Source organism: Camelina sativa, chromosome 14 (assembly GCF_030686135.1).
Source record: "Camelina sativa cultivar CO46 ecotype springtype chromosome 14, ASM3068613v1".
Taxonomy (NCBI): Eukaryota; Viridiplantae; Streptophyta; class Magnoliopsida; order Brassicales; family Brassicaceae; genus Camelina; species Camelina sativa.
Window position 1 is genome coordinate 31,037,286 of NC_141893.1, and position 19,816 is coordinate 31,057,101.

The window sequence follows — 19,816 nt, forward strand, 5'->3', positions numbered from 1 at the left end:
TACTGTGGTTCGGTACAGCTATCCGCGGCTTCCTTCAAAGTGTGGTTGTTGTCAAAAATGGGGTCACCTTAGCGCAACATGCTTATCAGCTGAGACGGCGGCGGTGGTGGAAACACAAGTTGCTACTGTTTCAAACGTGGACCAACGTAGTGAGTCTCCTGTTCAAGGGGCTGATGTGGAGACCGAAACAGCAGGATTAGTAGAAAAGGCGAGTCAGTTTCAGTTTGGTTGTCTTTTGGAGACAAGAGTTAGGGAAGTTAATGCAATGAAGTTGGGAAGAAGGTTGTTCCCAGGTTGGTCAGTTATGACGAATTATGAATATAATAGTAGGGGGCGCATTTGGGTGCTCTGGAGGGAAAATGTCAGGGTAGATCCTTTTTTTATAAGTGAGCAGCTCATTACCTGTTCTGTTAAGTTGGAAAACCAGGAGGAGGAGTTTTTTTGTTCCTTTGTGTATGCTTTGCACACGGTGGAGGCTCATAAACAGCTATGGCAGGAGATACGTGACCATTACGCATCCCCTTTGTTTCGTAATAAACCGTGGGTTCTACTGGGGACTTTAATGAAACGCTAGATATTGCTGAACATTCTCGGGTGGATGATAGTCCAATGGTTACGGCGGGGATGCGGGATTTCCAGGCAGTGGTCAATTGTTGTTTGTTAGTTGATCTGAATTCTCACGGGCCTCTGTTTACCTGGTGTAATAACCAGGAGAACGATCTCATACTTAAGAAATTGGATCGAGTGATGGTGAACGTTGCGTGGGGGAATGTTTTCCCGCAGAGTTATAATGTCTTTGAAGCCGGTGGATTTTCGAATCATCTGCATTTTCAGCTTATGGTACATGGTGATGCTCGGCCTGTCATTAAACGTCGCTCCTTTAATTTGTGAATGTGTTGACAGAAATGGAGGAGTTTATGCCATCAGTGGGGGACTATTGGGCTGAAACAGAATCTCTGTTTTTGTCTACTTCCACTTTATTCAGATTTTCCAAGAAATTCAAAGGGCTTAAACCTCGTCTTTGCAGCCTGGCTAAGTCACATATGGGGAATCTAGTTCGGAAGACAAAAGAGGCGTTGAGTGAATTATGCCAAAAGCAGCAAGCAAACCTGTTACAGCCTTCGACACAAGCCATGGAGGAGGAGCATGTAGCTTATATGCGATGGGATTTCTTGGCAAGTTTAGAGGAAAAGTTTCTTAAGCAAACATCAAAACTGCATTGGTTGCAGGTGGGTGATAGGAATAATAAAACTTTTCATAAAGCTGCCAAAGTGAGGGAAGCGCAGAACAGTATTACCGAAATACAATGCCCGGATGGTCATGTAGTGATGGGGGACGATATCAAAGTAGAGACTGAGTGTCACTTTCGAGAGTTTTTACATTTTATTCCTATTGATTTTGAGGGTGTCATGGTGGATGAGCTGGCGCGTCTGATGCCTTACCGTTGCTCTGCTTCAGAACAAACTGCTCTCACTCGAGAAGTATCGGGGGAGGAAATCATGAAAGTTTTGTTCTTTATGCCTTCTGATAAGTCTCCCGGTCCTGATGGATACACAGGGGAGTTCTACAAGGCTACATGGTCGATAATTGGAAGGAAATTTGTCTTAGCGGTTCAATCTTTTTTTGCAAAAGGATTTTTACCAAAGGGCATCAATGCTACCATTCTTGCTCTAATTCCCAAATCTTTGGATGCACGGCAAATGAAGGATTACAGGCCTATCTCTTGTTGTAATGTCATTTATAAGGTGATCTCCAAAGTTCTTGCTAATAGGCTGAAGCGTGTACTTCCAAATTTTATCTCTGGTAACCAGTCTGCGTTTGTTCAAGATCGATTGCTGATTGAGAATGTGTTGTTGGCCACGGAATTGGTCAAGGATTATCACAAGGGTCCATCTCAAGTCGTTGTGCAATAAAAATTGACATCTCCAAAGCCTTTGATTCTGTTCAGTGGTCCTTCTTGTCGAAAGCCCTCTCAGCTATGCAGTTCCCACTGCTATTCATTCACTGGTTAATGTTATGTGTCACTACAGCTTCTTTTTCAGTACAAGTAAATGGTGAACTTGCTGGTTTTTTCAGAAGCTCTAGAGGTCTTCGCCAAGGCTGTTCTTTGTCGCCGTACCTATTTGTTATTTGTATGGATGTTCTATCAAAAATGCTTGATAAGGCGGCGGGGGAGAGGTTTTTTGGTTACCACCCACGGTGTCGACAACTTGGGCTTACTCATTTGAGTTTCGCGGATGATCTCATGGTGCTTACGGATGGTAAGGTGAGATCTATCAAGGGAATTATTGACATGTTTACCGACTTTGCTAAGATATCAGGATTAAAGATAAGTATGGAAAAGTCCACAGTTTATTTGGCTGGAGTTTCGGTTCCACAACCACATAATATCCCGTTTGTGGTTGGTCGCTTACCGGTTCGATATTTGGGTCTACCGCTAGTTACAAAGCAGCTTACTCTCACTGACTGATCTCCTCTGATTGAGCAACTTCGCAAGCGCATAGGGTCTTGGACAGCACGTCATCTCTCCTATGCAGGTCGTTTCAACCTAATTTCCTCTGACCTTTGGAGTGTTTGCAACTTTTGGTTAGGCGCTGTTTGTCTGCCTAAAAAATGTCTTGAGGTGATTGATTCAATGTGTGCGGGATTTCTCTGGTCGGGACTAGACATGAATCCTCAAAAGGCTAAAGTTTCGTGGGATGTGGTTTGCAAACCGAAGGCAGAGGGGGGTCTTGGGCTAAGATCTCTCCATGAAACTAATGTTGTAAGCTATCTGAAGTTAATATGGCGAGTGGTCTCTAAAGGCAACTCTTTGTGGGTGCTTTGGATGCAGAATAACTTATTGAAGAAAACTCCTTTTGGTCGGTTCAAGAGACTACGAGTGTGGGGTCGTGGGTCTGGAAAAAGTTGCTGAAATATCGTGGGGGTGGCGAAAGACTTCTACAAGGTTGAAGTGGGGAATGGAGAAACCACATCTTTCTGGTATGACCGGTGGTCGAATATGGGTCGACTCTTGGAGGTTGTGGGTGAAAGAGGGATAATTGATATGGGGATTCCTTGGCAGTGTACTCTGGCAGAAGCGTGGGACCATCGTCGTCGAAGGAGACACAGTGGAGACCAACTAAACGAAGTGGAACATGCCATGTTCTCAATGCGAGAAGCCCGTTCGGGGGTGGGATATAAGATTTTATGGCGAGGGAAGCATGATGTTTTTCGAGCAAAGTTTTCCACAAAGGATACATGGAACCACATTCGAACTACAGTCAGTACGGTAGCATGGCATAAGGGGGTTTGGTTTCCTCATTGCACACCAAAATTCTCTTTTTGCGTATGGCTAGCTGTCCAAGATCGTCTTTCAACGGGTGCTCGCATGGTTGTGTGGAACGTGGGTGCTGCAGGGACATGTCTTTTCTGCACCTGTGCATTAGAAACTCGTGATCATCTATTTTTCTCCTGCCCTTTTGTATCGGGTGTGTGGTCTGACCTGGCCAAGGGGTTGTTCAAGTCTGCCTACACAACTGTCTGGTCTTATTTAATTGCTCATATCTCTCAATCTCATCTATCTCGGGGAGAGGGGTTCCTTGTTCGCTATGTGTTTCAGGCTGTGGTGTATACGATATGGCGAGAACGCAATGGGCGGAGGCATGGAGATCCACCAAAAACTGTGACAAACTTGGTTGGCTGGGTGGACAGACAAATTCGTGATCAGTTCTTAGTCATTGGTCGCTTGGGTGATAGGAGATACGAGGAGGCTTTCCAACTTTGGTTGCAGTCTTGTCATTAGCTTTTTTCAAAGTTGGTTTTTGTTCTACTATCTAATTTCAGTCAGAAATATTTTGAAAACGATGCACTAGTTGTAACAACATATTTTTTCTTTTGAATATAATTTAACATTAAATTCAAAAAAAAAAATTACTCTTCATGTTATAGTGGCTGAAAATATTGATGTAATTGTTTGGGTGCTTTCTGTATCAGTTTCAAAGTAGAACATGAAGTAGTACAAGAAGTTATATATATAGAAAGTTGAGATGCATAATTATTGTTGAAGACTGAAGAGTAGTTCGAGTATCCGGATCTTCAGGCGTTTGAAACTTGAAGACTGAAGAGTAGTTCTTATGGAATTTGAAACTTTTTCTCCAAGTGATTAGAAAATCAAGTTGGTTAATTACATTAGAAACCTAGTAGAGTTAAAAGATTTCAAGAGAGTTTTTGAAAGAAAGACCGTGTGTGCTTATGTGATCAAGCGTTGGATTCTTTGGTGACAAAAAGAAATACGAACACAGCAGGTGGGGAATTCCATACCGATAGTTCCATAATATTAAAATACTAGTGTGGGAGAATTCATCATCATCGACCTCTACCGAGCAGTAGGGTTCACTTCAGTTCCAAAAGTCATGCTCACTTCCCTGGAACTAATTGAATGCATCTCTTGGCTCTCCCCCCCCCCCCCCCCCCCCCAGAGCTTTCAGAGGCCAAACACTCTTTGAGTTCAAAAACAACTTGAGACATGGTTGGTCTTGTCACTGAAGATGGATTCAGACATGACATTGCTAGTTCAACAACTTTCCAAACAGAACCAGAATCATAGTCTCCAAAAAGATTTGGATCTGTAATGATTCTGGATAATGATCCTTTTTTGACAAAAACGAACAACATTTGAATGGTTTATTCAGATGATCCAAAATATTGACAGAAATACTGATTGAACAACTCTTGGTACTATGGATGGACAAATCAGAAAAATAACAAAATTGGTCAATCTACAAACATGTTTGAATCTCAATCATTCGTGTTTCTCTTACTCGGAAAGCATTCAAACATGAATATTTTAGTCTAATAATAGTTTTTTTTTAAATATATTTTCTGTAGATTATAATGATGTAAAAGAAAATTGTGTTTATCATTAGTTTTCATTTTTTTTTATCAACAAAGCAATAATAAGAAAAATGAAGAACTTATAAATTATTTTGAATAATTTTATGCCTAGTCGTTTAAACCTATAGTGTGTTGTAGAGGACAATATATATATATATATATATATATATATATATATATATATTGAGATTTTGAAGTGTTCAACACTTTGGTTTGATATAATTTAACTAACATTTATTGTTATTGAAAACATCTATGTTGTCTTTGTAGTGCGAAAATTTATGTTTACCTGACATATGTTCATCTAAGTCTCCATTGGCCATGTATTCGTAGATGAGAGCCAATTTATCTCCTTCTTCACAATACCCGACAAGGCCTACCAAATTCTTTTGATGTACTCTAAGAAGAAGTTCCACCTAATGTACCATGTGATACATGAAATTAGCTTTGAAATGAGTCTTGAATGTTTCATACACAGTTTTATTATGGGTGTTGGTATATATACCTCAGCTTTGAATTGTTTATATCCTTGAGCTGATGAATGAGAAAGCATTTTAACAGCAACCTGCTCTGTACCGTTTACTGTACCATAATATACAATTCCAAATCCTCCTTTGCCAATGATTTTTTGGAAATTGTTTGTCATGGTTATGACCTCAGTATACGTAAAATTTTTATTCTTTGTCATTATCGTCGGTTCAGATGATCTATCGTCCGAGGGTAGCATACATGATGTTGGAGCTAAAGTTGTGAGGAAATCATTCAAAGAAACTATGTAAGTTTTATAATTCATAATATATTAGTATTATTGATAGATAAACATATTGTACCTACCTTCATCGTTTGATGGTTTTTTCTTTTGAATAATACAAAGTATGATTAATGCAAGAATGGGGGCTACCACAGAAGCAATTGATGCTACAATTGGGATTGTGATGCTCTTTTTCTGTCGTCCACCCTCTCCATTTTGGTTTACACATGTATCCAATGTGCAATGAAGTTTTGGATTTCCTTCAATGCTTTGGATTGCAAGTGTTGTTCAAGAGAGTTTAGTTTATCATAGAAAATATGTTAAAGATCAAACAAATACAATATACGAATTCTTACTTCAGTTTCAACAGTTTATTCTCTAGAAGCTTTTGAGGAACTAAGCCACTAAGATTGTTCCCACTTAAGTTTCTGTGTTAAGATAGACACAAAGATCAAATTAAACATAATGCTCTGTATTATATAGAGGACTAAACTCTCATGGGTAACTTACATGACCAAGAGAGATTTCATATCGGCTAGAAATTCAGGAACACCTCCAATCAAGTTGTTATTTGACAAGTCCCTATGGTTGAGACCAAAAAAACAAAAATGATTAATATTAGTAATTTTCTACCCAAAAGAAAGAAAAAAAAAAAAAAAAAAAAAAAAACTAAAAAAGGTTTATCTACACAGATGTGTGATACTCACAGTTCTTGGAGATTTTTGAGATTTTGAATGGTGAGCACGATAATCCCAGTCAATCCACTTGAAGACAAGTTTCTAGTGATGAAAAAGTAATCAGTATGTTAGATGTACGAAAGTAAAAATGGACAACGATTAAATATTTTCCTTACAAGGAAGTGATAATTGGTGGCACAGAAACATCTGAGTTGTTGCAGTTTAAACCATCCCACAGTAATTGTTTGGGGACACATGGATCTCCTTGCCAATTGATTCTACTCAATCCATAAGTAGATTGAATATTTTTGATAGCAACCACTAGTAATCATTTATAAAGTTAATTAGATTATATCAATACTCAACTACAATGAAATAATCAATTTGTAACTACGAAAAGTACGTAAGCGTACCCCGACCGCTCGACTGTCACCTAGCGATTTCTAAAACATGGGTTTTGCTTAGCACAAATATCTCTCTCGAGTGGATTATGGAACAATGCACAAAAAAAAGAATAGTTTAAAAAAAGTAGTCGACACTCGGCTTCGGTGTTCCGAGAAGGATATTTGTGCGCACCACAACCTTCTACTGTATAATTCATCTCTAGTTGTTGACTTTGATTTTATTTTCACTCAACTTGAAATTTAAGAACTGAAACAGTGGCTTATCATTTATACTTTAAATGCTGGTTCTGGCTGTCATCGAAATTTTGAAACCCACCACACACAAAACATTAGGAAACTCTGTATAGCAATGTTCTAAAGTTGATGACTTTTAGAAGACTAGTTGTATAGCTCAATGCCTCAAATCCCATTTTTTAAGGAGAAAAATACTACCTTTCAATTCAGGTAAAGTAGTATTTTATATTTACATGTGTATGTGTAATAATGTTGTATATGCAATTGATTAAGTGGTTTTCCCTAGATACAAAAAACAGATTCTTTTGCTTTTTTGTCTTATTCAACTCTTCTGTTGGAAGCAGAGTCTCTTTCATCTCCTCAGTCACTTTGTTATGTTTTTGACATCTCTATGAACCTTTGGTGGTTTGCATCCATTATGCAAAGTACTCAAGTGCTACGCTACAACAATATTTTTAATTAGTAACATTCCTTCCAAGAGCATAGTAACCAACATCAGAATATCAGATTTGTCTAACTACATATTAATGGTTTTGGTTCAAAGAGTTTCTTGGCAAAATAAAAATTAAAGAGTGAACTCATGTAAGTCCATGTATCGTTAATTAAGGAAAAATAAAGTCAAAGCTCAAGTTATTCCGTTTGGAGCTTTTAAGACCAGATTTGAACGTAACTTATTTTTGGTTGGGAACTTGGGATTATTTGGAACATGGAGAAAAAATAAACTCATAATTGTCATTCAGAGTCCATAGTTTACAAACAAACTCGATGAATTTATTGGGGATACACAAACTTTCAGATGGTTTTGTAACATAATAATGGGTAAACAAAAATAAAAAGAAGGTTGAAGAAGATAGACGACATGGAGAAGCAGTAGAAGAAAAGGCTGAAATTTTTGGGTTTAATTGCTTTTACAACATCAGTGCAAATCTAACGTTTTCTAAATACCGAACCGGTCAGAACCGATGACCGAATGAAATTTGTCCGGTCGGTTACTGAACGAATACGGAATACAAACCAAATTGACTAAATTTCGGTTCGGTCCGGTTATGTCAATTCGGTTAGGAATAAACGCCTAGCCTATATAAGCTATTGAAAAGCTCTCTACGAAAAGTCAGAATAACAAAAAGTCTTTTGCTATTAGAGCAAGCCCATCCGTTATACTCTGAGTATGTCTTTGGGTTTTTTAATAATAAAATCAAAAAAAAAGAAAAGTTTTATTTTTGATATTTAGTTGATTTTGTGTCTCTGCATTTTGAGTGAATCTGTTTATTTCAATAGGTTTTAAGTAGAATCTGTTTTGCAAGAATCTATTTAAAGTAATATGGGTTATGATGAGCTAATTTTGGGTATTAATCTTTTGATTTGTGAGAAAAAAAATTGAAAATTGGGATTGTAAAGCATAAGTAATAAGCTCCAATGGCGGTGGCGACGTTTACAACAGCAAAAGCTTTTGGTGAGTCTCACTCAAATTACTTATCCAATTTTGTAATTTTCAGAGCTTCTATGTTTGAATTGTTTTTGAGAGGTTTATCGGGTTTGTTTTTAGATGATCTGCGAGAGCTATAAAATGATTTTCAGTTGGAGAATTGGAGGCTACGAATGTCAAGTTTCGAAGCACTGGTACTGAAGCCATTGGAGTGGGTTTCTTAGTCGAAGGTTTGTTATTCCTTAGACTTGTATCTACTTCAGCTTCAGCTTTGCTTCTCTTCTTATGATTCTTAAACATTAAAGCTGTTTATTCACTTGTTGGTTGAATTATATTGCTTGCTAGAACAAAATTTAGGGAATTAAATTGTCAAAACTATAAACAAGAAACAGAAAGTCTTACATTGTGTTTTGTGGACGTTTTGGTTTTAGTTGTTGGCCTCATAACATTGCGGTTACATTGTACAAAACTTAGTTAAAACAGTCTTGATTCGCCTCTTGTTTGGTTACCTTGTAAGTCTTTGTTTAACTCTTGTTTGGTTGTTGACATTGATAGCTTGTTTTGTCACACTTTAAACACTAATTGCTTGGTAGTTGTAATAGTTAAGCACTTATTGTCGAGTAAGTGCTTAAACTCAATGCTTGGTAGTTGTGTGTTATGTCACACTTAAACACAACAAACAGTTGAACCTTACCTAACCACTTTACCATAAACACAACAACCAAACACTAGAAACACTTAAACGCTTGAACTCTATATATGCCGCTTGTTGTTCTCTATCCACCAAACCAATTATTCTTTTCTCCATCTTTCATATAGATTAGGCTATGGGTTCTAGCAATTCTTATAGTTTAACTCAAAACTTTACCAACCTCTTGAATAGCCAACAAGAGATGAATAATCCAGAATCTCTTCCTTCTTTTTCTCCTCCTATTCAAATAAGCTCATCACCTATCCCTCAGTCCAGTTCACAATTTAGTGATGCCCTAGATGATAACACAAGAGGAGCTAGACTCAGATGGACTCCGCAAGAAGATGTTGTCTTGATCAATGGTTGGTTAAACACTAGCAAAGATCCAGTCGTGAGCAATGGGCAAAAGCTAGGTTCTTTTTGGGATCGAATAGCATTCTATTATGGAGAAAGTGAAGCAGTAGCGGGTAAACCAAAGAGAGGAGCCAGTCAATGTAAGCAGAGATGGAAAAAAATCAACGAGACTATCAACAAGTTTGTAGGATGCTACAACCAAGCTTCGAGTTGGAGAAGTAGTGGCCAGTCTGAAGATGATGTTCTCCAAATGGCAAACGAGTTGTACTTCAATGATCAGAAATTGAAGTTCAACCTAGAGCATGCTTGGAGGGAGCTACGCCACGAACAAAAGTGGTGTACTTCTAATGCTTATAGAGGATATGAAAACTCCAAAAGAACTAAGCTTGATGTGAGTGGCACATACTCCTCAAGCTCAAATACAACATCTCGTGTTGAGGAAGAAACTGAAGAACGCCCTCCAGGTATTAAGGCATCCAAAAGCAAAACAAAGAAAACTGCTTGTGGTGAAGCTACTCAAGGTGATTCCTTGGAAAAGTTACATCAGGCGTGGGAGATCAGAGAGAAAGAAATAGCTGCGAGAGAAAGAATATCAAAGCAGCGACTTCTAGAGACTCTTGTCGGTAGAACTGATCTATCCGAACCTGAACTCAACCTGAGAAAGAAGCTAGTAGATGAGATGTTAGGATAATTTGGTTACTAATTATTCTAATCCTATGTTTCATGTTTGTGTCTTAATTATTTTCTTGTTTAGGAGCCGTTTACTAATCCTGAAATCAATCTTCTTGTTTGTGTCTTGTTTATGTCTCGTTTCTATTAATGAAATCCTATGTTTCATGTCTCTTTCTTGTTTGTGTCTTGTTTATGAGTCGTTTCTATTAATGAAATCTTGAGAACAATATTGTATTTCTCTATATGTTGTTTGATAAGAGTCTTGTTCACCAATTGGAGAACCACTATGCGGATATTATTGGCGATGTTTTGCTATATGTGTTCGTGTTCCAAACGTAACAGGACAATGTCTCAGATTCAGAACAATAAAACGTAATTGGTATGTTTCTTCTTTTTTTTTTTTGTCAAACAAAACATGTGTGTGTTCGTTTTATGTTTTATTAGCAATTGAACAATAGCAATGGAACAAGAATCTCAGCTTTATGTTTTATTATGCTAGGTTTGTTTCTTCCTTTTTTTTTGTGAAACAAAACATGTCTGTGGTCTGATTGTTTATGTTATGTTATGCAGAGAACCCGTGATTGGGAGCAGTCGGCAAAAGACAACAATAAAATCTGCACAAGACAACCCGTGATTGGGAGCAGTCGGCACAAGACAACACTCCAATATGCTTGTTTTTTGCTAACCCGTGTTTCTGTCAGCTCCATAGTTTGTTTTTTTGTAACCCGTGAACAAGACAACTCGTGGCTAATTTTTTTTTTCTTTCCCAACTTGTAGTTGAATGACCGTGTATATATAGTGTTGATAATCGGCTTCTCTGTTTTGTAAAAAATCCCAATGCAGTCTACTTCTTTCTTTTAAGTTTCACATCTTTTCTCTCAAATCTCTCTTGCTACCTCCCAATTTTTTTTTCTCACCATAAAATATATTTCTGCTGGGAATTAAATATTTCTATGACATGTCATCTCCAAATTTAGATGATGAGTAAGATGAAATGTTTGATGGATACTTTGATAATCTATTTCAAAATTGCCTAGATGATTTTGGCAATGATCAACAGCCAACTGGTTCAAGGCCGCCAAGAGATTTTATTGAAAGAGACCGCGAGGAAGGACACACTCGTCTATGGAATGATTATTTCAGCGAAAATTCTACTTACTCTCACGCTAGTTTCCGTCATCGTTTTTGAATGAACAAGTCATTGTTCATTCGTATTGTTGATGCACTATCCAATGAAGTACCATATTTTCAACAAAGAAGAGATCCTACAGAAAGGTTGGGTCTATCTGGATTACAAAAGTGTACAACAGCCATTCGTATATTGGCATATGGCTGTGCAGCTGATGCGGTGGATGAATACCTCCGCCTCGCAGGTAGCACCGCAATGCTATGCTTGGAAAATTTTGTGGAGGGAATTATATATTTGTTTCAGGATACGTACCTAAGAAGACCTACGGCAGAGGATCTCCAACGATTACTCAATCAAGGAGAGGCACGCGGATTTCCCGGCATGATAGGAAGCATTGATTGTATGCATTGGGAATGGAAGAATTGCCCAACAGCTTGGAAAGGACAATATTCTCGTGGATCTGAAAAGCCTACAATCGTTTTAGAGGCTGTGGCTTTGCAAGATCTCTGGATTTGGCATGCATTTTTTGGACCTCCAGGTACTTTAAATGATAGCAATGTCCTTAACCATTCACCAGTTTTTGATGACATATTAGAAGGTCGAGCTCCGAGAGTAGATTATTTTGTCAATGGTCGACATTACAATATGGCTTACTACCTCACTGATGGTATATATCCGAAATGGGCGAAATTCATCCAATCAATTTCACTTCCACAAGACCCGAAAGCATCATTATTTGCTCATTATCAAGAAGCTGTCCGAAAAGATGTTGAACGTGCTTTCGGGGTTTTGCAAGCTCGATTTGCAATTGTTAAAAATCCCGCCCTTTTTTTGGATAAGGCAAAATAGGAAAGATAATGAGAGCATGTATCATATTGCACAATATGATTGTAGAAGATGAACGAGATGGATACAGTCTGTACAATGTCACAGAATTCCATCAAGGAGAAGGAAGTGGGACTTCACATGTCGATTTAACATATTCTACAGAAAGGATTGCCGATATGAACAATGTGATGAGCGCTTGGAATCAAGTTCGTGATACAAATATACATCGACGGTTGAAAGCTGATTTGATTGAACATATCTGGCAAAAAATTGGCAAAAATCAAAATTAACCGATGTTAACTAAGTTATTGATAATGTTTTTATATGTTTCTATTATTCTATGTTTTTGTTTTTTTAATTATTGTAATATATGTTTTAAAGTTTTTATAATGTAATATATTTGTTTTTTAATAAAATGTATTATACTATAACTACAGTTTATAGTTTTATTTTCCTAATATTATATACATTATATACCAACATTTATAACATTATAAAATATACTTAAAATACAATTTTTATAAAATTTATATAAGACACCCATGTTTAAGGATGACCAATGGAAGGAGAAAAATAAATACAATGGCATGAGAATCAAAACATAGATTAATATTATTTTGAATCTTATTAAAAGTTTAAGACACAAAGATGGATATGACCAATGGTCATGCCCTTACGTTATTTAACCCCTTAGTTCCTTACCAAAATAAAAGCAATAAAAAAACAAAAAAAAAAAGAAGCAAAATTTCAGAAAACTTAGACAACAGACTTCCGTATACTTACACAGATTTCAACAGATTTATCTATAGACTTCAGTAGATTTGTTATACAAAATTTGTTAAACTTTGTTGCATTTCTGCTCATAATTTCAGGTTTGGTTTCTCACTCTCACTCCCTCTCTTTTTAATTTGTTTATCAATGAAAAACACAAGAAACAATTTCTTTATTTTTCTAGAAGACTACATTTTATTAACTTGGATTATTTTTTTCTTACACAACACACAAAAATACATATAGCGCTTCTCACACACACTTGCACCCACATAGTTGATGTGTATGTATATTATAGGGTTTTAACCATAGTTTTTACATTTGTTTTGAAGTTTATAAGATGAAATGAGAATTTAGCGCTTCTTGAACATCAATCTTTAATCCAACTATACATGAGTTCTCCCGCTTTACCATTTTTTGACAAGTAAATAGCATAATCTCGGGCATCCCATGTGTATTATGCGCCACACCTATAAATGAAAGCCCCTGTATAGGCTGTAAATTTTTTATGATATTCCATAAAATCTCCCTTCCACAAGTTACACTTGAATTCTGTCTTCGTGGAGATAACACCATCAAGAAATCTAAAATTGTATGTAGGACCTTGAAATTTAACAAAATGATCACCTTAATCGTCGGTTATGGACTTGCAATGAACTTGTAGATCACTATGACTTTTTTTTTTTTGTCAAACAATCACTATGACTTAGAGAAAGTTTTTTTTTTTTTTGAAAAACTACAGTGTTTTTATGACATGCAGCTTCATTTGATCCAAAACGCGAAGAAAATATCAAAAACAGAAAGCTTAATGCAATATTCAATATTTCGTATCAATCTAAGCATACTTTGGAGTATATCATGCAAAATACTTCTTAATTACATTTGTGTATGACTTTGCTGATTTATAGACTTCTGATGTTTGGAAAAGTCTTATCTCATTCTCAGCAGGGTAAATTGAGAAATACTTTAAATGTGTTTAAAAAATTTTATGTCATAAAACATGTTAAATTTTTTAATGAATAGTATTTGACTAGTTTTAATTATTTTTATTCTCTCTCTCACGGTTAGTAAATTGGTCAAGTCTGAGAACCAACTTGACTTATAAATTTTTTTTTGCTAAAATTAACTGGAAAATAACTAATATAAGAAAAATAAAATAATTAAAATAAATAAATAATATAATTTTTTCTATTGGTGAATATTATCTTTTATATAGATGGATAATTTAACTTTATTTTCAAATTTTAATTTTTAATATTTTTACAAGTTTTAAAATATCATGCTATAACCCGCATGTATACACATGGTCTAATCTAGTGTAGATATGTGTGTGTGTGTAACAAATCATTTTGGTATATGAAATTGATTAAGCATTTAAGAAAATATTAGCTATTTCACTGTTGATATTAGCTATGGAGGGATCCGAGACTAATCTCTCTAGGGAAAGGGCATCTCACGGGTAGGGTCCCCCAGGTTATGCAAATGGGCCGTAAGCAATGGGTCCATACCCATGTGGCCAAAGGGATAAAACTGAGCAATTCTTGCCTTTGGGGAGAATCGATCCCTGGCTTAGACCAACATGGCGACTCTTCCACCAAGGTTAGAACTACTAGCCCACCACCTCGTGGTTATCATTTTTATTTGTTTCCCATTTTATTATATTCAAATCGCTCAGAAAAGATTATGCGTTATCTCAGTTCTGGTTAATAATTTTGTCCTATTCTCTGTTTTTACTTCCTACTCTGTTGTGAAACAAAGATGTTTTTTCCTCTTGAGTGTATTGCTCATTCACTCAGAAACAGAATATTACTCGAGATGAGTTCTCTTTGACCTTTTCTCATAAACAAATGTGACATATCAGAGAAACAAAATTGATATATTTATAAATTTGCACGACAAAAAAAAAAGTGATATATTTATAAAAGTGAAAGAGATAAACAAAAATCCATGCATGTGTTATTGCAGGATAATCTTTCATCTAATCTACCGTGCCGCTGGGCTCACTTCGGTATCGAAGGTCAAGCTCACTTCTATAGAACTCTTTGATTCCATATCCCGACTCGCTCCTCCCCTAGCATTTTCAGAAGCCAGACACTCGTTTAATTCAACAACAACTTGGGACATGGTCGGTCTTCTCACAGAATTAGGATTTAGACAACCCATTGCTAGTTCAACAGCTTTCCAAACAGAAGCAGAGTCATAATCTTCATTGAGACTAGGATCCATAATGCTTTTGATGTCTCCTTTTGTAAGCATTACTCCTACCCATTCTGCTATATGAGGCTTTACACGGTTTTTGTCGATCACAGGTTGGTTTGTGATGATCTCTAACAATACAATCCCAAAACTATAAACATCACTCTTTTCTGTCAACCAATTTGTCCTATAGTATCTGCAAATAGAAATATATGACAAAATTTGACAAGTTTCTTTCTCTGTTAAGAGAAAAAAAAAAAAAAAGGAATTTCATGAGCGGTATACTTACTCAGGATCGAGATATCCAGGAGTACCAGCAACAACGGTTGATACATGAGTTTCACCTTCTATTGGAAATGATCTTGAAAGCCCAAAATCAGAAAGTTTGGCTTGGAAGTGCTCAGTCAACAATATATTTGTGGTTTTGACATCTCTATGAACCATTGGTGGTTTGCATCCATTATGCAAATACTCAAGTCCTATGTCACAACAATCATTTTTAATTAATGGCAAATAAACGAACAGTGGAAGATATTATGGGAGGTAATCTCTAAACAAACCTTGTGCAGACTCGAGAACTATTTTTAGTCTAGTTCCCCAATTCAAAATAAACCGGTTGCGTGTTCCTGGTTGTTAAAAGTACATAATAGTGTCAAACTCATATGTTATCTCCACAGAACCAAAAAAAAAAAAATCATTCATATAAATTTGTTGTATACCTGACATATGTTCTTTTAGATCTCCATTCGCCATGTATTCATAGATAAGAGCCAAGTTCACTCCTTCGTCGCAGTATCCAACAAGACCGACCAAGTTCTTGTGATGAACTCTAAGAAGAAGTTCTACCTATACACCAAAAACCATAACTTAGAAGTTTAAGCTAGTTTTAAGAAATATTTTAGTTATTGATGTTTATGATGAAGGTGAGAGATTATTACCTCAGCTTTGAATTGTTTATATCCTTGAGATGATGAATGGGAGAGTATCTTAACAGCTACTTGTTCAGTACCGTTCACAAAACCATGATAAACAATTCCAAACCCTCCTTTCCCAAGGATTCTTTGAAAGTTATTTGTCATTATCACAACTTGTGAGTAAGTAAACCTTCTATTTTTTGCCACTATTGCCGGTTCCGATGATCTAGGCGGTCTACCATCTGATGCTTGCATATACGATGGATGTGGCCCTAAGGTTTCAAGCAAAAACTGTTGTTATACTTAGTACTTAAGTTTGATATTTATGTATGTGTTGTGATATTAAGAAAGCAATGAAATTTGCACTTATTGATAAAGTACCTTCAAGTTTTGGTGACCTTTTCTTTTTAAGAATAAAAAACAGAACCAATGCACCTATAAGAACAGCTATTGAAACAATTGATGCAATAACTGGCACTATGACACTCTTTTTCTTATGTCCATCATCTCCTTTATTCACACATGAACCAGCTGTGCAAACAAGATGAGGGTTGCCTTCAACACTGTAAAATGTGAGTGCTGTTAAAGATATCAATTACATCAATAGGTGTGATAAAAATTAAAAAGTTATAAATAAAAATAGTTTACTTTAACTTCATTCCTTTCTTCTGAAGAAGTGAGGGAGGAACTGAGCCACTGAGATTATTACCACTTAGGTTTCTGTTAGAGTAGACAAAGATTCGAAACTATTTTAAGTAAGGTAACTAAAAGAAAGAATACTCTGAAGTGTCTCATTATAAACTCACATGACCAAGAGTGATTTTATGTCAGCTAGAAACGCAGGTATTTCTCCAGTCAAGTTATTACCTGACAAGTCCCTGCTCAAAGAAGAACAAACCCTTCAAATATGATTCATTTCCGAAGGCAAAAAACACTAATTGAGGTTTCGTCACCCGTGGAGATACTTACAGTTTCTGTAAGTGAGTTAGATTCTTAATGGCTTGCGTGATGATCCCAGTTAATCCACTAGAAGATAAGTCTCTAGATATTAAAAAAAAAAAAAGTGTGAGATAATAGTTTGAAAATTAACATGATTAAAGATTGACTTGATTAAAAAGATTATTATTAATTGTATTAAACGGATTATCTCACAAGGAAGTGATTATTGGTGGCGTAGAAATATCAGAGTTGTTGCAATTTAGACCATCCCACAAAAATAGTTTGGGGACACATGGATCTCCTTGCCAACTGATTCTAGTCAATCCGTAAGTATCTTGAACATTCTTAATACCAGCAACTGTAAAGTTTGATGATATCAAGAATCAAAACATAAAACGCAAAGATTTGTAGATAAGATCAATAACTTATAAAAAATCGACATACCGTCATCTCCATTTGTCTCCATTTGCGGGAAATCAATCACGCTGAAAGCCTCGATAGCATTAAGTATAGGTGGAAGGGTCGATTTCAGCGTCTTCACAACCTGCAAAATGCATGCCCCTACTTCATCGCATTGCTGTGGGATTGAGTTGACTATGGATGCGGTTCTTAGCGGTAGAGGACTAAAAGGTCCAAAAGTATATATTCCGTTCTGTGTTACATTGAATTCCCTTGTATCGTTAGCCCTTAGAGTCTGAAGCTCTGCAAAGTGTACGTAAGAGTAATACTGTGTAGTAGGAGGCTCTACTGTCCATGTAATGTTCAAGGTCTCGTTAGCCTCAAGGGGCGTTGCGGCTTTTGCCATTACACCTTGTGGTAGTTCATATGTAATACCAGTGTTTACATTGAGAGTCGTAGTTAGTTGTGTCCATGAGTTGTCGAAGAGCGGGTACCATTTACGGTCATAGACATCATCCGGGAACCTGCACAATCATGTATTAGATTACATTACTAATCTGATATATGGCGTTCCATCGTTTCAAACGCAACAACTGTTGACATGTGAAAATTGTTTTGTTCTCGTCAAGAAATATAATTTATTTTCAAATAATTTTTTATGAAATTATAAAATGTAAACACAAAATCCAGTGTTTTTTTCTTTTTGGCAGTTTTTGCTTTCACGTTTGCAATGTAGTTACAACGTATAGAGAAAATTTCATTAGAACACATATATAGAGAAAATAAAACTTAGATAACATGAATGCAAACAAGCAATCGAAACATAAAGTTTATGTACCTTATACGAGTACTTGAATTGCTAATATACCCCCGGAATAAGTATTTCAGTGAACCGCTTTGAGTAACGTACATATTTTTCTTCATCGGCCGTAGCTCCAACATATTTATAAAAGGTATACTTATTCCCGTGTTAACAAGACACACCTGTAAAGAGTTGGATTTGGTCACATGGATGATCTCCTCTATAGTGTCATTACTACTCACCGTTGACCACAAATTCGGACCCAAGTAAAGGTCGAAGTTTGGCACAACGTTAAGACCATCGTAATTTCCATATACAAATGTGGCCTTGATCAAATAGTTGGTGTCGCGGGTGACATTTAAATTGTAGCAGTTTCGTACCCCCTCTGGAAAGTATCTCAGTATCAAGGTCGGCCTATCGTAGAGCGGTTCGAATTCCTTGGCAACTCTACCGGTTTTCCCACTGTTTACTAAATCAGCGTCTGATGTATATGTTAAACCCGTTTCTGGCGCATTGTAAGGAGATGCAAGAGGGGATAAACCACAATCCACACTAATGAATCCTAATAAGATGGATGGAAAAATTAAAGAGTAACGTATCATCTAAGAAACTGTTTAAGAACACAAAAAAGATAGACTAAATCAACAAATTTATGCTTACCGGTTTGATTTTGAGCTTGAACAAGATGAAGTACCAGCAAAAAGGTGGCAATGCACACACAATGTCTCTCCATTGTTCTCGTTACTGTTCTAAAAAGAAAAAGCGTTTTCTTAAGATATCAAGCTATGCATGTGAGTACATATGACTATATGAGCCACTTCTCAAAAGTCCCAAGGCAGCTAGATAAATAAATAAATAATTGAGAATTTTTCCACGATGGAAAATGATTGGACAGAACAAGTTGGGAGAAAATGACAAACTGTCTTTTGTTTTTATGTCAAATGGTAAGAGTTATTAGTGGTCGAAAACATTCTCATGTACATTAGATCATCAAAAACGTTGACCAAATTAACGAAAAATAATTTCGGTGTAGTCGACATCTAGAAGACGAGGAATAATATCTAGAAATTAAGGAGACGTGCATTAAACCACAACCCTCTTCTAGTCAATGACGTTTTCGTTTAATTTGACTCTTGTATGGCACTTCATTGGTGATAATGTCTCTTCGTGTCTTCTTCGTTCTAGATTGATAACGTTTTCGTTATTGCAATCTCCACCGTCAAAGTCAACGAACTCGAATGTTGTCAAGTTTATACATCATAGCGTTTTTGCATGTCAATGCAAAACTTAGTTTAGCGAATTTCTATAACTAAATTCTGTATCCAAAACAAACCAAAAAAGCAATGACCAGTAGAGCTGTCAAATGGTCCGTCCATGGACCATTTCGACAAGATATTCTTTTGCATGGATTAAAGTTGGACAGTTCCAAGTGGACTAAATTGTGTTTTCCCGCTAAAACCATAAAATTACGTTTTCCTGGCAGAATCCGTAAATTTGCGTTTTTCCACCAAAACCGTAAAATTATGTTTTCTCGCCAAAACCATAAAATTGCATTTTCCGTCAAAATCGTAAAATTGTGTATTCCCGTCAAAACCGTAAAATCATTTTTCCGCCAATACAATAATTTATCTGTTTTATGAAAATAAAAATTTATAAATGTATTTCATGAAAATAAAAATTTACAAATGTAAAATATAATAATTTAAAATTATTTAGTTGTAAATAGAATTTCTCATAAAAATATTTTTAAAATA

At 36.1% G+C, this 19,816-nt stretch overlaps 4 protein-coding genes across 5 annotated transcripts; 2 read left to right on the forward strand and 2 right to left on the reverse strand.

Moving 5' to 3' along the window:
* Nucleotides 1–3,046: 3,046 nt before the first annotated feature.
* LOC147928845 (uncharacterized) lies at nucleotides 3,047–3,784 on the forward strand. Its single transcript, XM_087486288.1, has one exon. The coding sequence runs from the start codon at nucleotides 3,047–3,049 to the stop codon at nucleotides 3,782–3,784; it is 738 nt and encodes a 245-aa protein (XP_087342414.1).
* A 403-nt stretch (nucleotides 3,785–4,187) lies between these two features.
* LOC147928846 (putative LRR receptor-like serine/threonine-protein kinase At1g51810) lies at nucleotides 4,188–6,904 on the reverse strand. Its single transcript, XM_087486289.1, has 10 exons — nucleotides 6,886–6,904; nucleotides 6,480–6,624; nucleotides 6,334–6,405; nucleotides 6,137–6,208; nucleotides 5,983–6,054; nucleotides 5,710–5,894; nucleotides 5,381–5,616; nucleotides 5,165–5,291; nucleotides 4,501–4,631; nucleotides 4,188–4,253 (listed from the first exon to the last, which is right to left on the reverse strand). The coding sequence occupies exons 1-10, from the start codon at nucleotides 6,902–6,904 to the stop codon at nucleotides 4,188–4,190; spliced, it is 1,125 nt and encodes a 374-aa protein (XP_087342415.1).
* A 2,290-nt stretch (nucleotides 6,905–9,194) lies between these two features.
* Nucleotides 9,195–10,103, forward strand: LOC104744069 (glutathione S-transferase T3-like). Its single transcript, XM_010465095.1, has one exon. The coding sequence runs from the start codon at nucleotides 9,195–9,197 to the stop codon at nucleotides 10,101–10,103; it is 909 nt and encodes a 302-aa protein (XP_010463397.1).
* A 4,515-nt stretch (nucleotides 10,104–14,618) lies between these two features.
* LOC104742698 (putative LRR receptor-like serine/threonine-protein kinase At1g51820) lies at nucleotides 14,619–18,965 on the reverse strand. Of its 2 annotated transcripts, XM_087485778.1 has the most exons (14): nucleotides 18,723–18,885; nucleotides 18,099–18,624; nucleotides 17,523–17,784; nucleotides 17,306–17,405; nucleotides 17,075–17,219; nucleotides 16,892–16,963; nucleotides 16,729–16,800; nucleotides 16,571–16,642; nucleotides 16,304–16,485; nucleotides 15,947–16,194; nucleotides 15,728–15,854; nucleotides 15,569–15,634; nucleotides 15,298–15,487; nucleotides 14,619–15,204 (listed from the first exon to the last, which is right to left on the reverse strand). In XM_087485778.1, exons 1-14 carry the CDS (start codon nucleotides 18,793–18,795, stop codon nucleotides 14,796–14,798), a joined length of 2,544 nt encoding a protein of 847 aa, XP_087341904.1. In that variant the 5' UTR covers nucleotides 18,796–18,885; the 3' UTR covers nucleotides 14,619–14,795. The 2 variants fall into 2 exon arrangements, with proteins under 2 accessions (XP_087341904.1, XP_010462024.2); XM_010463722.3 differs by having other exon boundaries at nucleotides 17,306–17,784; nucleotides 18,723–18,965.
* Between the last annotated feature and the right edge of the window lie 851 nt (nucleotides 18,966–19,816).